The following is an 18,112-nucleotide window of genomic DNA, read 5'->3' on the forward strand; positions in this document are numbered from 1 at the left end:
CTTGGACAAAATACAGAATGAATTTATATTTTTAAAGACATAAGTACGTACCTACTGGGCCAGAACTCCAGAAGAGTTCATCTCAGATCTCAGTACTGATTCTCTCCTTGATTTGCATTTACCTGTACCGTTTGTTTTGATTGGTTGATTTATTCGAGCCGGCCAATCAGAGTGCCGATCACGCTCTCATTAAAGCAAACTCCTACTAATGCTACAGTATGGTTACAAACTTGGTAAAATCTTTAAAATTCTCATGTTGCCAATTACTGAAAATCCCGTAAAAATCGGATACAATAATTTCCTATTCTATTTATGTACCTAAGTACTTCTAGGTATTTTCAATTCCACTTGTATTTCCGAAACTGTAGTTTGACTATCTGTTAAAAATGTATGATATGATACCTAAATAAATAAATAATATATGTATATTGAAATGAACAACAAACCTTACCTACTTGTAAAGTATTGTAAAATTATATTGTCGTTGCAAATTTTGTTTAAATGTTGTGTGACGTTGGGTGTTGCTTGTGCAGAAAATAATAAATAAATGCAATTGAATTAATTTCTTTGTTTTATTTTTCTACAACTTATTCACAGGAGACTGCTTACACAGGGTAGAAGATTGAGCTTTGTAAATGGCCCACTGCTGGGTAAAGACCATATTAACAATCTCAAACAGGAGAGGAGCTTCAGCACAGGCATCAGCTTACACATGGTAGAAATAAGATTGAGCTTTGTAATTGGCCCACTGGTTGTTAAAAAACTTAAAGCCTCAAATAGGAAACGAGCATTTTCAGTTTTACTGTAACTATCTATGAATGAAGGATGTACAGGTCCCTAATTTGAAAAGATAACACAGGCATCTTGATAGAATTCGAACTATAGACCTAGATATAGCCTTACATTTGGACCTCCGCGACATAACAATGGACTATCGAATTCTTACTAGGTAGGTACTTACCTACTCAGAATTCTACAACCAAAAATCTCAATAAAATCTGGACAAGACTAACTAAACACAGCAAACTAGCTTATTACTTATCTTAATTAGGGCAAACTATTTTATCAAGCACCACTGACTAACGGATACAGATTAGTAAACGCGTGCCGTTTACCATAAATGAGGAAGTTTTAACATGTATAACAGATTTACAATACATGTTCTGTCATTATATCCGTCTACTATACTTAACTAAAGAACGTTAGGACAGGGAACAATGCACCCTTAGGACACGTTTCAACGAGATCCCGTCCAAGGGGAACCAACTACCAAATTAACCGTCTTTTGAATAGGGACGCAACGGCGTGTGTCTTGAGTCTTGAGGGAACATCGCGACGTTTAGTTGTACAATTTTTTTAGTAGGTTTTTTAATACAGTAACGTACGTGGTCTGTGCATCGAGCACCTAGCTTCACTGATGGGCAGACTGACAGATTCAAAGTATGTGTTTATGGTTCATTTAGAATAAATAATTTGACTTTGACTTTGTAGTTATACCTACTTATTTATTTCTATGGGTAGGTACCTATACATCTGGACACCATATTCATAAGTAAATTAACTAAAATACCTACCTAACTAACTAACTAGAATGCCTAGGTACAGGTAGATATTCGATGGGTACTATCAGGTATCCTGAAACTGTATTCTTTAAGGACATCCTTAAAGATTCATAGTTTGATAATATCAAGCAATCAATGTATGTACTGAGAATATCGATTACCTATCGTAAGCTTATATAGGTACAAAAAAAAAATACATCTCTAATACTTTTTCATTACCTAACTGACGGACTAAATAGATTTTTAATTTTCATACCTTAACATCATCCCTATTATCGTAAGTGACCCGGTTGTGGCCACTTTAAGAATTTTGTCGACTTTGAGGCTTTCTTAACTTATAGTATTTGTTATCACGAACATATTTCTTGTAAAAAGTCATGTAACATGTATTAACCTTGCCTAAGAAAACCCTTTTTTAAAGAACGTCCAATAGAAAAATAACTGTATAAGAAAGAAAAAAAAAGGGAGTTTGTGCCATTTTTGGCCAGATTCGTGCCATTTATGGCCACGGTCGTGTGCCAGTTCTGGCCATCAAAACATACAATAAGAGTAATCAAAATTTATTAATTAAATTGGACATTTTACAAACAATGGTTTTTATTTAGTTTGGAAAATATGAAATATTATTACTTCACTTGAATTTAACTTACAAATAAAGAGATCAACATTTATATGACGTTGGTAAAAGCTGCAAAGTAAACTGACCTCCCCTTCGTGTGAAGGCAATTTATTGCATCTCTGAAAATTAAAAATATGTATTTGTTGATATGTAAAGCCAAGGGAAAAAAGCCACGATAAAATAAAGGGGAAGAAGTCGGGTTTCTGTGTACATTAGTTTTGGCCAGCCATGTGGCCAAAGATGGAGAAATTCATAATTTTGTCTCCATTAGTGGCCACCTTCTAATAACCGCACTTCAGAAACATACGGCGACAAAATAACTTTAGTTTCACTTAAACAATATATTCTTCATGTAGTATTAACATAAACATCCAAACAATAAGCAAAGATTTAAAAAATAAAAACCAAATCCTCACACGCTCGCCTTAGCCTTTTTGTTAAGATTTTAACAATTTCACCCTCAACTAAAAAGAATGACTTGTTGCATCGAAGTGAAGTTTGACACATCAAAGCTGCCAACGGTATCAGTGTCTCCAATATTCAATATTTTAAATACTGTACATCACAGAGTAATTTATTTGTCCATGCCTTAGTTATAAATATTTGAAGGTCCAAATGGCCACAAAGGGGTCGGTGGCCACAACCGGGTCACTTGCCCTATAAGACCTATTCGACTAACAAGGCTTTCGATAAAAGGTATAAATCAACACGATGAGAGAGGAATTCTATAAAATACCACCACCAGATACTCCAGAAACTACCACGTGAAACACCAGGTGTCTAATACTAAGAATGATGTTTATAACCTATCGAAGTAGGTAAAGACTAACGCTTCTCGTCAATATACCATGCTATCAGTTTAAGCCCACACCCATTGTTGTTAGGAGCGAGACCATCGCCAAACAATGGGTTTCTAAACAAACATCTTGCATCCCACTCTACTTGATGGTAATTTACTGACAAATTAGGTGAAAAATATTGTTTAGATGATTAGAAAGAGCGTGGTATTTATTTTGTTAGGTATTAACTAGGTTAGGTACTCAAATTAGTACCAATAGCATTAGGTAGGTACGTATTATGCACCATATGTTAGGTTCTACAGCGCATTAGAGCTATTATTAAAATTATGTTTTTGTTATACCTACTTAGTCATAAGCAGAATTTCTGACATTAAAGTACCTATTTACTTACGTAGGTTCGACATTGTAACGTAATAACCGGAGTGGTAAACAATTTCATCTTTTACTCTATTCTCTTAACTCTTAAGTATGACCTCATAATCTAGAATAGGTATTTCCATAGTTCAATGACTCAACTTAATGTTATTTTCGTTTAATACGTGACGTGTAGTAAAATAACATTTTACGTTTTCATTCATTATTTTGCTCTCCCCACCATTTATGAATGGACCAAACTAATTTCTTTCTATTTTGTTTGTTTATTAGATACCCATAAAGTTGGTACTACGTGGGCTACCTCGTTCCGATAACTTGTGACTTTGTTTTATGTTTTTTAACGATTTAAATGAAATTTACCCCGTCAAACTTTATTATTTCAAAGAAGTATGATCGTAGATAATATAATAATACCATTTAACAATGGTTACCGTCCAGAAACAAAGAAAATAAAACAATAATAAACAACGGTCTGAGTTTTGTAATCTCGCGCCATTACGAAAAATGAACGAAGTTCTCCGAAGTTCGAATTTGCCGCTTTGGCTTTACTGGTTTAGAAAGAGAAAGAGATACTTTTGTTTCATGTAGCAGGGACTACAAACATTGGAATAATTTTGTAAACATCTGCTGATACACAATATTTACCAGATATTTCTAATTTAGTGATAAATTAAGTAACATTAATTTACATATTTGACAAAATGTAATTAAAAAATACAAAACTAACAAAATTGTGACGCTATGGGAAGTTATAAATTCTAAATAAAGTTTTGCCAACATTATAATTCAAATATTAATGTATGAATATTTTTAATTGTTTAGAAATTATCTAATTATATTTTCAAATACTATGAAATCACTTATGGTTAAACAAACATAATTTTAACCATTTTTCTTTCTTAATAATTTAATTTTGATAAGTAAAAATTACTCAAGTTGCTATAAAATAGGTTTTATTTAAGTTAAATCTCATTTATTTTTGTAATAAACAAATACTTTGCGAATAATTGATGTTAATTAGCTAATTTACTTAACATAATGACAAATGCATTTAATGCACATAACATTTAAATGTTTGTGGTCTATGGAATTATCAACATTTTGTGTTTCTGATGTTGGCCACCCCGAGGCAATTTTACGCGCACATGCGCAGAACGACAGGTGGTCGCCGACTCGAACCAGCCGTCCCGACCGAACCTATCGACTTCTCATCCTCATCATCAGCCGCTTTCGTGCTCTAGCAAGAACGATGTGCAGTGCTTTGTGTTGAAGTGCTCGTGGTGACATGGCGTCCCTTTTTTAAAGATTGTGGAAGGTGTTAATACTTTCAAAATATCGTTTATTTACAATGAATGTGAACTATGATCGTGTTTGTAGACTGTGCTTGTCATCTAGAGGCGAATTACTGCCGATTTTTCCTACCACCAGTTCCGATGACTCGGAACCTCCCGTCCTCGCTTTGAAAATCAAGGATTGTGTGTCCATTCAGGTATGTAATGTGTAAAATAAGTGATACAGTGCAGTTTTGAGTGAAAGTAGACCCTCGGTATACGTGAGAACTCGTCATCCGCCTCGATACGAGCAATGACAGGCAGCGCGTTTAGGTGGAGATGTCGTAAGATCGTCCACCATTTTGTAATGTTCCACGGCTATCGCTCGGCTCGTGGCCGCGGCGCGTCGCATTCCGTGCAGCCGGCGAGGAATGGCGCGTATCATGAGGGTCGGGTTGGCATTATTCCCGGGGGTCATATCGGGAGGGGGCTGCGTATCGCTAGGCATGGCTTGCGTTGGCTTGGCCGTCGGGTGTATTGATTTATCGGACGAGACCAGCCTGCAGCTCGTCCCTCGGACGGGTCGAGCGTCGGTGTCGGCGTGAGTGCGCTATACTTGTGTGCGTATATCGAGCGCTAACCCTCGAGGGGCTCGCTGGCTGCCACTCGACTCGCTTCTACTTATTCGGTCGAGGAGTAGCCGCTCGCCGGCGCTCGGTTATACCTACGCCTACCTACTTAGTTTCTCCTCGCGTAGCTATCTATACACGAGGCGCGGTTTCGCCTCGTTCGTTCTGATGAAACGAGCGCGTCGTGGAGAGCGCCTATTTGCCCATCGTGCGATGATTACGTATGATTGTTTTTTCAGATAAACGAAAATGACGACCTGCCCACTAATGTCTGCAGGAAGTGCATGGACAATGTCAATAACTGGCATGTGTTTAAAACTGTTTGTGAAAGGACACAAAACAAACTACAGTCTCTAAAAGATGGCAGCCAACTAGAAGAGGTGGGTTTATCTTTCTGGATATTTGAGCTTGGAACTGTCAGTTAGCATTTTGAGATTCTGTTGTTTTATGGTGGAATTATGTATTTTCAGGTGAAAATAAAAAGTGAACCATTATCTGATGAGGCTTATGATGATGGAGTGGTCATTGATGGCTCATATCCTGTCATTGAGGTATGTATGAGTCAGCATAATTGTTGGCATGATAAATGCTGTTATCTACCAGGGCTGTGTTGTTTGTGAGTAGATACTTCTGCTCTGGTCTACATACTTGTACTAAGACTTGGCTACACATTGGTGTCAAGGACATTTGAACAGATGTCAAGTAAAGTATAGACTGGGAACTTGTGTTAGTGATAATGAGTTAGCTATGAATGCAGTGTTGATAGTTCCTAAATAAAATTTTACCGTTGTTCTGTTTTCCTTGTTTGACCCAGCTAAGGGAACTGGTTATATTGGCATAGCTACATAATGTTTTTATTGAATTGTTCTCTTAATCCATTTTCCCATTCATTACATAATATAAAAACATACTGGTTGGTTTTTATGTAACTTTAACACTGTTGCAGTGTGACTATACTGCAGTCAGACTCGCTTCATAAGTTAACTCATAAGGATTTGGTGATGAAATCTTATTTCTTTTTTAATTATACTCAATCCTTTAGGCAAAACTACTTAATGCTTCAACAAAAAACATAAACTTTCTGAAGGGGTTTTTTTTCATGTTGAGCCATTGAAACATAGCGCTTACTTCATAAAAAATAATTCATAAACAAAAAAGTATAAAAGTTATTATTATAATTTCAGAATGCTGGCCTGTCAAACAAAGTGCAACCTGAAGGTCCCCCAATCTTGGCTTCATTGGGGCTCACACCAAGAAGTGATAAGGTACAGATTACATGCCCAATATAGTTTATCACTGAATAAGTAACACATGCTTGTTTATATCACAACTTCCATTTTAATATGACACTTCAATATTCTTTTATTGTATTTTATTTATACAATATTGTACTTTATTTTCGTTAATAGTGAGTTTGTAATACAATGTTGTGGTATTTAAATTGTGATGAGTACCAGTAGGAGAATAGTTCAATTGAGTTAATTTCATCCGCAGACCTGTGTGGATCCCAGAATGGATTGGCATCGGGTTCATGCAATTTTGGACATGGTTCAAGACAATGAGGTGATAGATTCCCTACAGAAAAAAGAGGAGTGTGATGTTTTGCAGCATTCTGACCATGATTCTGACACGGAAGCTGAACTCCAACAAGAAATTGATGATGATTATGTTGATTGCAAGACTGGTTACATATGTAAGAATAAAAAAGTTATTGCCAAAGCACCAAAACTATCAACTGCTCTGAATAACGCCAGAATCAAAGAGGCTTTTAAACTCGGGAAACATAAACAAACGGCCAGTAAACATTGTTCACGACCTAAAAATGCGTGGCAATTGTTATTCACTGATGACCTACTAGAATTGATTGTCGCTTCTACTAATGAAAATATTGTCGCAAATGGAAGAGGTTTCTCGGAGTCGACTACTGCCAGTGAAATTAAGACGCTTATTGGTATACTGTACTTGCACGGCATAATGCGACCAACCCATCCGAAATGCAGTGACCTTTGGAATAGTGATTGTGGTGTCCCTTGCATCAGGAATGTCATGAAATTTGAAAGGTTCAAATTCCTGCTACAAAATATCAGCTTCGATAAGAAGGACGGTGACTCTATTACACAGTACGACATAATGAAACGTATGCGTAAAGTGTTCGAAATCTTCGCCATGAATTGCAGAACAGCTCATGAGATCGAGAATATTGCGGTTATTGATGAGATCATCGTGCCAGTTTACGGACCTTGCCCATTTCGATATGATATTGATAAGAAACCACTGAAGCGGGGTATAAAAATGGTCTTGCTAGTTGACTCATCATCATTCTACGTGAGCAACCTGGACGTCATAACGGATTCTTATTTTGGCGCCGAAGAAATGGTGAAAAAGTTGGTTCAGCATTTAGCCGGAACTGGAAGATCTATTGTGATGGATAGTTGGTTTACGTCACCCTCGTTAATTGATAACCTTAGAAATGAGTATCAGTTATATTCTATCGCGGCTTTGAACCCAAACAGTGATATGATACCACCACTATTTCTCTCTCAGTACAGGAAATGTAGAACATTTATGTCTGGCTTTGTTGATCATGAGGTGTCACTTACATCCTATGTGAACACTGAAGGGAAGTCCATTAATGTGTTGACTAATCTGCCCAAATACTACAAAAAAGGTCATATTAATCATACCACAGTGGTGTCAGTGTACAAGAAGAATCAGTCTGCAGTAGAAGTTGTTGATGTTCTCATGCATTATTATACAACTATGCAACATACAAATGACTGGACATTGTCCATATTCTTCACATTACTGAATATTGCCACTGTCAATGCTCAGGTCCTGTGGTGCTCTCAAAACAATCATATTACACAGCGTCGCCTGTTTATCAAAGATTTGGCTCTAAGTCTATTCGAACAGGAGGATGATAGAATTTTCATTTCACCAATTGTGAATGTAGAGGAGAATAGAAATAAATTTTCTCTTGTGTCAAATACTGCTCAGCCTTATTATAAAAACAGGAGACGGTGTAAAATATGTGTGAGAACAACTAAGAAAGATAGGAGAACCAGACAGTTTTGTATCAAATGTGGTCAATTTATTTGTAAAGAGCATTCCATTAGTTTATGCACTATGTGTGGAAATTAATATTAATCATTTTAAATGTTACTTGAATGTCAAAATAGTTTATGAATATGTTATATGTAAAAGTTATATAGTATAATTTGTTCTAAAATGACGTTGAGAGAAATATGACGTGTTAATTTTTAATATATTTTTTAATCTTGTTATGGTGCTTGTTGGATAAAAAGTACTTATCTTACCCAAGTTATTTTTTTATTAACTTAGTTTGAAGTGTCACATTAAAAGTTAAAAATAAGCTGTGTTATTCATAATATATATTTTTTTAATATAAATGATTACTATGTTATTTATTGTATGTATTGGAGTGCAATAAAATTTCATAATGTTAAATGTTGTTCTGTTAATTATTTTGCATTTCACCATCAATTCCAGGGTGCAGAGAGTGAGAACAACGATGAGGACGAGGAAGAAACTAACGAACCTGAACCAGCACAAACGTATCCGAAAGTGCCGCATATGCCGGAGGTGTCCATCACGGTCATGAGGCCTACCGGTGAAACCCTACACGCACGCCAAGGTATTCACCAACTGGCCTCCAAAGACTGTCTTGTCTGCGGCCGGTCATATAGGTACTCTCACAATGCTCGGCGACATGAACTCACCGCTCACAGCTTCGATAGATATACAAACAAAATTACGCCCAAGAAAACACTCACTCATCTACAACCCAAGCTCAGACCAAACCCATTCAATCCCAAAGCACGGATGATGCCGAATCCTATTAGTCATAAGATGCAATTCTTAAACAAAAACATCCCCGCCAAAATTATGCCTGCAAACAAAGTTATAACGCCTCAGAAACCCATTCCAATAAAGACGTCAAAGACGACGGCAAACAATTTGCCTTATCCATTACGTATAAAAGCGCTCAAAGATTTACAAATTAAGAAAAAGGAACCACAAATTCTAAAAACCTTGTTAACTTCTAAACCTGAAGTTTTGGTTTCCGAACCAGAAATTCTTAATTCGGGACCTGAAAGTCCGGAGACATTGATTTCTGAGCCAGAAATAGCATCATTCCAAGTCGAAGCTATTCTGACTGAGCCTGACGCTGATGCATACGACCCACAAGATGTACAGCAAGGCGACGAAGAAGGTGATGAGGACATGAACAATCAAAGTCAAAATTATGATACTGTTGATATGGACTCAGAAAACGAGATAGAAATTGCTCGTCAACAAGGAATGGAGCAAGATGGTGAAGACAATGGTGATGGAGAGGATAATATCGAGCATGGTGACGATGAGAATAACATGGAAGGAGGTCAAAGCGACAACGAAAAAGATGGCAATGATGACACAGCAGAAAGTCAAGAGAACATGGAAGAGGAGGACAGTATGGATGTCAAACCTGAAACTGAAGGTGATATGAAAGATGATGACGGCCAAGAAGACAGAGAACACGACGACTCCGAAATGAATCACAATGAGAACGAAGAGGAAGATGATGATGATGACCTTCCCATGTCATTGGCTCCCGTTGTTGAAATAAACGAGGGACTTCAAGGCAACTCCTTCAATAGTGAAGTCAACGAAGATGATGAAGAACTTGATGAGACTGCCGACCCCAATGAGACCCTTGACGATGAGGAGGCCGAGCCCAAAGTACTTGATCCTGACAAGACCTATGTTACAAAAACACAAAGAGATTTCATCCAGAAATATCGAGACATCATTCAACAAATTAACACGAAACGTTGTTTATGTTGCGACCGTGAGCATCCTCGGAGGAAAGCTGTTATACAACATTTACAAAAGAACGGACACAAAGTACCCAAACATACGTGTTATAATTGTGTCATCACCTTCGGACATATTGGTGCTCTGCTCAGCCATATGAGGTCGAATACGTGCACCAACTTGTGGAAGATTATTTACGATGAAAATGGCATCAGTGACGATCAAGTGCTTGAAGACGAACCGAAAGAAGTCAAGGTTCAATACAAAGATATCTTCAACGCCAGATCTTACGCATGCAAGCTCTGCCCAGCCAAGTTCCAGCTTAAACAATTTATTATGAAGCATGTTTTAGATACTCATGAAGATGGACAATCCCGGGTGCCGCTTACGTGTGTGCACTGCCGCATTAGATTCAAAGATAAAAGTTTACTTAAAAAACATATCCGTAAGGGTGATTGTACAGTTTATGTGGCGTGCGACTTGTGCTCAGAAAAGTTCGTGAATATGCAGGACTTTAATGATCACGCTTTAGCTGTCCATGCTGGCAGTTTCGATCAATCTGATAATCAGAGCAAATGTGTAGACGGCCGACCAACTGACTGTCCACTATGTGGGAAGAAAAACAGTAGCTATCCTAATTTAGTGAAACATTTGAAGATAATACACAGTGAAGAGAAGCCTCATTATTGTCAACATTGTGATGCTAAATTTGAACAAGCTACGGATCTGAATAAACACATTTACATGGAGCATTCTGATAGAACGTTAGGCATGGTGTCAGAACCAGACATGTCTATTGTGAAAGAAGAAGCAGAAGAGTATCACTACTCGTGTACGGAATGTAACGCTATCTTCGAAACTGTTGATGCATGGACCGATCACCAAGTGGCAGAACACAATCAAATAGCTCACCATTGCGACCAGTGTGAGAAGAAGTTCCTACGTCCCTCAGAGCTGGCAGAGCATAAGAACACTCACTTGCGGGTTAAATTCTATCCCTGCAGTGTGTGTCCTAACTCTTACGGCACCCCGCAAAAACTTTCTGAACACGTGCAAGAGGCACATGCAGGGCTTGGTCCAGTTGTACCCACTGAGGCTGAATTCTTCTGCGATATCTGCATTAGATCGTTCAAAAGCCGACAGGCTTATTCAAATCACATGCGTATTCACGCTAAAGTACCTACTACTAACAGGAAGCCAGGTGTAGTTAAGGGTTCCGCACCTCAAATAGTTGTTAAGCCCATCAAGCAGTACCCGGTGGCTCAACCTGGCTTTTCATGGTTTAAACCTAATTACAATATTCCTAACGCTCCATATTCATGTGACATTTGTGGGAAAGGATTCATGCACAAGAAGAATATTTGGAAACATAAGAAAGTTTTGCATGCTGATATTTTGGCTGAGAGACATGATAGTGAAGAGAATACCATGCAAGCGAATTCGACGGAAGAGGAGGAATTCAACCCAGACGAGAACGGTGCCATTCTATCTACGCCTCAATTTAATAGTTTTAATTTCACAAATTTCCCGAACAATGTGCAACAATCGAACACAGAAACAATGCCATACTCGTGTGAACTGTGCTTCAAACGTTTCCCACTTAAGACCAGTTTGTGGAAACACAAACGTGCTAAACATGGAATCGTAAATCCTGGTTCGAGTGGTAGCAACGACAATGCGACCACATCGGCCAGCGGCGGAGAAGGCAGTAGTAGGTCCAGCTGCACCATATGTAGAATCACATTTTCCGATAAGAAATCTTATTATCGCCACCGAAAGAATGTTCACAAATCTACAGTTCAAATGTGCAAAATATGTGGTAAACCGCTAACTTCTACCTTAGAATTATATGAACATTTGAAGGCTGCGCACGCCAGAGAACTATTGGGTTATAACGCTAATCAAGGTTCCAGTAAATCTCAAGATATGACACAAGAAGTAGAACCTGATTATGAAAACGATCAGGAATCTGCGGATCCCAGTGTTGATTATCAGGCGCGGTACCCCTGTGACACTTGCGGCAAACAGTTTGTTGGTTTGTTAGCGTTACAAAACCATCAGTGTATCAATCAACTACCGGCGCAGCCGCAGACATTTGACTGTGAGATTTGTCATAAGAGCTATACATCAATTTCTGCACTAAAAAGTCATCGTGGTTGGCATTTACGTTCGCCTGATGGAAAAGCAGCTGCCAATAATTCTGGACTTTGGATGCCTCAGCACAAAGTTACTAGTAAAATAAGCAAACATGAAGTTATTGATCCTTCGCAACTTGCCAAGGTCACACATACCTCAACGCCTGTAAGTGCAACTGCGGCTAAAAGAAGGCTACCTCCAGAAGTAGAAGTGACAGTTGTGAACCCGAATAAGAAATTACGATCAGATGACTCGGTGGACATGGATACGCAAAACTCTGGTTCACTTGAGGATAGGTACTGTACGATTTGTGATAAAGAGTTTACGAAACGGGCGGCGTATCAACGACACATGGATGAAGTGCATCAACCGAATTCCGTGTTTTGTCCGGTCTGTGATAAGAGCTTTACGAGAAAGTCAACGTTGCTTATTCATATGAAGAAGCATTATGAGAGTGGGGAGGGTAGTTCGTCGGCCACGGGCCAAGGGGACGATGACATGTTCTCTTGTGACTTGTGTGGCGCCCAGTATGACAGTGACCAAGCGTTGAGGGCGCATCGAGCGAGGCATCACGGTGAAGAAGAAGAATCGGCGGAAGAGAGTGACGACGGAAATGTTCCTGTACCTCCTCCTGGAGAATTTACTTGTGCACAATGTGGTGATGGCGTAGCCACCCCCCGAGACCTCATCGCCCACCGCACCATGCACGCCACACCCACCAAATTCTTCTGTAATATTTGTAAAGTGTATTTCGCGCGAGCGTTAGACTTGTCGTCGCACACACGAGCGAGACACGCCGACAACGAAAAAGTTTTTTTCCCGTGTGCCATGTGCGATAGGTTTTATATGAACAAAAAGAGCTTACAGCGGCACATCGAAATGGCTCACTGATCTTCGGCTGAGACGAGCGATGTCTCGTGATTAGGATAAAATAATTACAATTGAATGAAACCGTAACGCGTTTCTACTACTCGTAATTTTAATTTCTTTTTCTTTTGTGGTGTCCGCATGTTTGATACCAACGGCTTTACATTGTACATACATTTGTTCGATACAGGCACAATATTACAGCTCGGCTGTACAGGAACGATCTGATATTGTTCTGTCGCCATATTATGATGATGTAATTTCTTCTATTAATTTGGAATGAGAACCAAGATTTATTTTTGTCATTGTTTGTTCTCGTAAAGCCTTTGCTCACGAATTGTGTTATTTATTATTACTATTCTGTCCATAGTGATATGAAGACTGTTACAGATTCGATTTGATGTAATAGTATATGTGGACTCACTTGGACACTAATGTCTGTAGTAGTGTAAGTACTTATCATGATTTACTAAATAAATTATGATAATTAAGTAAATAATGATAGCAAACTATTCTATTTTTGAATATTGGAATAACGGGCCAAAATTGTGAAACATAGTCAAAATCAGTCAGTGTTTATTTGTGTAAGAATTTGTTTCTTATTATGTATGATTATTTTTAAAATCGACAAATATGGTCTTAGGCGTTTTTCTTTAAATTACGTTAGTTGCTTATTTTGTAAATATTAAAATAGTTATTTTAATTGTAATTTGGGATTTAATGAGTTATTGATTTGGTATAATATGGTAAGGTCATTTCTGTTTCACTAAAATGTACTGATTATTTTTAGTAATTTTAATATATATTCTATGTGAACCACTTAGGGCATATCGCCTCATCTATGGTGACAAATATAATTTTGTAACAGTAGGTAGTTGGTGATAAAGGCCTAAAAATCTGGAAATTATGTAAAGTAAGACTTAAGGGTTCATCTAAGACTTTGGATATTGTTAATTACGTCTTTATACTTTTACACATAGAATTCTGTATCCTTAGTACGAGTTTGCTTTACGTTGAACGAAAACGAAACGAGAGCACGTTTGGCGTTCTGATTGGCCGGCGCGAATGAACCAACCAATCAGAGCGCCGAACGCGCTCTTGTTTCGTTCTCGTTAAACGTAAAACGAACTCATACTAAGCCATCTGTTCCCACTGTCGACCAGTGCCAAAAAAACATATATCTTCCGTTTTCTTTAACGATAACTGGATATAGTTATATCATAAAATTCTAAATAGATATTAAAATGTTCCTGTAAAATAAAGTGTATCTTAAAATTGTACACTGTAAATATATACTTCAAAATAACGATGGAATTTATATTTCATATTTAGTTTGTAGTAGTGATATTAGTGTTGACGATAAAATACGATATAAAATTTATAATCACGATCTGAATTATAATTTTTCTATTCAAAATATTTAGTTTATCAGTCCTCTGCATTATTACATTGCATTGTAAATAAGTAAATAATCAATTTGAGCAGAAATAATTGAATTACATGTATGTTGAAGCAATCAAGCTGTGTTCCTTAACGGTATTTTCGATAACTTTGCATTTCTCGAGTGATGTACAAATTAAGTGATATGAAGTAAGGTCTCCTTCCTGGATCGAGTACGATTTTATATGAGAGTTAAAATTTGTTGATGAAAATAGTCAATTGTCGAACATTGGTTGCGACGCCGTGAAGAATAAAGATGGTTTAATGCAAACTGCCGAATAGTTTTATATTTTACTTTCTTATGTCTGCTGTATTCTTAAAATAAACTTTTACATATAATTATGTTGACTAGTGATAAGATGGTTGGTTAATCTAATTGACCAATTTTAAACCTTGTGTCCTAGACCAAAGCGCACACATTGTATTCAAATCAATTAATATGAAATGGTCATCTGGATTTTTATTCCTTGATTCGTATTATCGTTTTAGGATATTTTGTGTTTTATTGTAAGAGTATTAAAGCCATAAGGTTCATTATTGCATAAATATTTTTGTACTTGACGGCGTCTGTAACGAATGTGTTTGAATATTGTCCATAGATGAGGTACACTTTTGTCATCTTTGTGGTTTGATAATAAAGTGACTTAATGATTATTATTTATGTCTTTAATTTTTATATTTCGATACCTTTTGTTATTTTACCCTTAAATTCCTAACCCCCAAAAGGCCGGCTATGCATTTGTAACGCCTGTGGTGAATCAAGTGTCCATGGGCGCCGGCGATTGCTAACCATCAGGTGATGCGGCTGCTCATTTGCTGGCTTATTCCATAAAAAAGGTGGCTTCATACTACTATTTAATGAGTATATCTCACTTGCACACTTGTAAGGTGCAACAGCATTCATAGTTGCCATAGCGACAAGCAAGTTGTAGACCAAACCACTCTTAAGTACTGTACCCTTAGTACGAGTTTGGATGCGTTGTCGTTTCGATCTCGTTAAACGAAAAACAAACTCGTACTAAGCACTCTGATATGAGATATACCTGGCCTTAACGGTTTGTGAGATTTGCACCTGTCCATGTTAATGTGCATTTGCACGGACAGGTGTAAACATCAGATGCATAGACTTTATTTTACACTTTTCGTTTTGGTGTAGCATCTTGTTAGTCAGTGTGGTTTGTTTTAATAGGTGTATTGCGTGTTAAAAATGTAGCTTCACGCCTGTTTGTTTTTATTATTATCTTATGTAGAGCTTTCAAAATAATTCCATTGTAAGATTCTGGGGTCAGTATCTCTACCATGAGTTTGAAGCAATAGTATTTGTCGATAGTCGCTAGCGACGACGTAAATTTATTGTATGTCAAATTTTAGTTCCACAGGAGACCGGTAGAGGCGTAGTAAAATTAGCGACTATCGACACATAGGTACTATTGCTTCAAACTCATGGTAAAGGTGGTAAAGGTACTGCAAGAGGTTGTAATAAGACACAGAATAGATTGCACAAAACATTTTAATATAAACTTAAAAAGTCGTACAACAATATGAAAAATTATTATTGACTAATTATATTAGCGGACATGGAGAGCCGCATTTACTATATTATGCAAATATTATATTATCTTTAACACTTCCATCGAATATATCTTACAAAAGAAAGAAAAATAAAAAGTATCTTTATAATAAAAAATCTCTTTACGCTAGATTGTATTATTAAACTTACATTATAGATTTTATCTACAAAATACTGTAGCATTTCGGTCAGTTTCTCAATCGACAATCGTAATCACCGATATTATTACATATTATTATTACGTAATAATTTAATAATAGGGCGTTAATAAAGTACACGTTAAGGTTGAAACCATACAACTAGGCTTAATTCTAAATCAAAATATAAAAATAGTAAAAAATAGTTGTACATATCAGTTTAGGTACAAAATGTGAGTGTTGTGCATGGAACGCGGGCGTGCAGTGCGCTGATACAACACTAGCATGCCTATCGCTGCACCTACTCCACTGACCATTGAAAAACTGCACCGACCGCCAAGTGAAATATAAAAAAGATAAATAACACATAGTATTTATTTATGAATTTGCATGCACCCGTTATTCTTAATTTGAATTGAGAAATATTTTTTCTATCATTTATCCATATTCATGTCTTTTATAACAATATAAGTATACCATACACGCTAAGGCCGGGCGCCGCGACGCGGTCGACCGGCAAATGTACACAAGGACTAATATCTTCTTAAAAAAATACTGTTAGATTGAAACGTAGCTAAACCTATAATATATTATGTATAGTATTATAATAATTATTATTACAAGGGTACACAATCGTACGAGTGATGCTCATTATCACTATTTGTGAGATCTCCGACGCCTTCGGGCGGCCCGCCGCCGTCCGACCACGTCCCACCGGATATGCAATTATTTATTACGAGTTACGACGTACGAGTACAATACGTAGGTACTAGTACACTATAATAGTAAGTATGAATTATTTATCAATTTCAATATTAAAAATACGTAATTTCTCTATTGGCCTCGTTTCCACGTGAAAAATTAGACGATTATCGCGTACGAATATATATTATGTATACATATTTAAATATCAGTATTTTTCTTAGTCGGAGGACGTATGTATACAGGCTCGCTCTAGAAGGTACGTCGTCGTAAGCGCACGCGGCCAGTCGGCCTCTCGCTCCCTTACACCCTACGAATATATCGATATCGAACGAAGACATCAAAAACTTGACTCAGCATTAAATATTACGAAAATAAATCGCCGGCGAGTCGCGCGGCAGATTATTGCTCCTATCGATAAATTTACACATCGACGTAACGAACGAGAATACAAAAAGTTATGGAAAATCGTACGGATATCACAAGCGGCGGGCGGCGCGGGACGCCCCCGCGGAAAATAAAAAAATAAATCGCGGCGCGCGTCTCTCTCGTAAAAAAGTAAAGACTCTATGAGCGGGTCGCGCGGTGCGGCTAGCGCGCATGCGCGGCTCAGTTGGCGAGCAGCAGGTGCGCCGGCGCCGGCGGGTACGGGGGCGCGGAGGACGGGGCGGGCTCGCGCCGCGCGACGAAGTACGCCGCGGGGTCCGAGGCGGGCGACAGCGCGCGCGCCGCCAGCTGCTGCTGCATCGCGCGCTGCTTGATGTAGTTGCTGAACTCGGTGGGAGACATGCGGTTCGCGCGTTTGCTGCTCGTCTTCAACTTCGTGCTTCCGAACTTGGTCTGCGCAAAAGTCGCTGTCGTGAATGTGAGAGGTTGCGCCCGGAAGGGTGGCGCTGGAGAGAAGGCCGCTGGCGCGGGGGGTGACGGCGCCGCCGCCGGCTCAACGGGCCGGAAGCACTGCGCCTCGGGGTTGAACGCACGGGTTACCTGAAATAGAAAATTACTCATTAGTATAGGTCAGCAGTCAATCTAAATGACCCACTGATATTCATCAAGTGGATATGTAGGTGCCTCAGCATTATAAGGGGTACTTTGTATAGAGCTAAGTGCTATTAATATTGAAAGAGAGAATCGCACTCATACGTGGCTACTATGCCGTTGTATACGAAGGTAAACTTCGTATAGC

At 38.1% G+C, this 18,112-nt stretch overlaps 2 protein-coding genes across 2 annotated transcripts in view; one reads left to right on the plus strand and one right to left on the minus strand.

Annotated features, from left to right (window-relative positions):
* The first annotated feature begins 4,496 nt into the window (after positions 1 to 4,496).
* LOC118266762 (zinc finger protein 91) lies at positions 4,497 to 15,174 on the plus strand. The gene is made up of 5 exons (XM_035580297.2): positions 4,497 to 4,845; positions 5,496 to 5,636; positions 5,727 to 5,807; positions 6,441 to 6,521; positions 8,767 to 15,174. Exons 1-5 carry the CDS (start codon positions 4,705 to 4,707, stop codon positions 13,099 to 13,101), a joined length of 4,779 nt encoding a protein of 1,592 aa, XP_035436190.2. The 5' UTR covers positions 4,497 to 4,704; the 3' UTR covers positions 13,102 to 15,174.
* An 835-nt stretch (positions 15,175 to 16,009) lies between these two features.
* LOC118266735 (protein Tob1) overlaps positions 16,010 to 18,112 on the minus strand; it is a 51,551-nt gene continuing 49,448 nt past the window's right edge. Inside the window, exon 5 of the mRNA XM_035580253.2 lies at positions 16,010 to 17,913. Coding sequence (XP_035436146.1) covers positions 17,536 to 17,913 — 378 coding nt within the window. The 3' untranslated portion in view covers positions 16,010 to 17,535. The remainder of the gene's footprint in view (positions 17,914 to 18,112) is intronic.

Source organism: Spodoptera frugiperda, chromosome 23, assembly GCF_023101765.2.
Source record: "Spodoptera frugiperda isolate SF20-4 chromosome 23, AGI-APGP_CSIRO_Sfru_2.0, whole genome shotgun sequence".
Lineage (NCBI taxonomy): Eukaryota > Metazoa > Arthropoda > Insecta > Lepidoptera > Noctuidae > Spodoptera > Spodoptera frugiperda.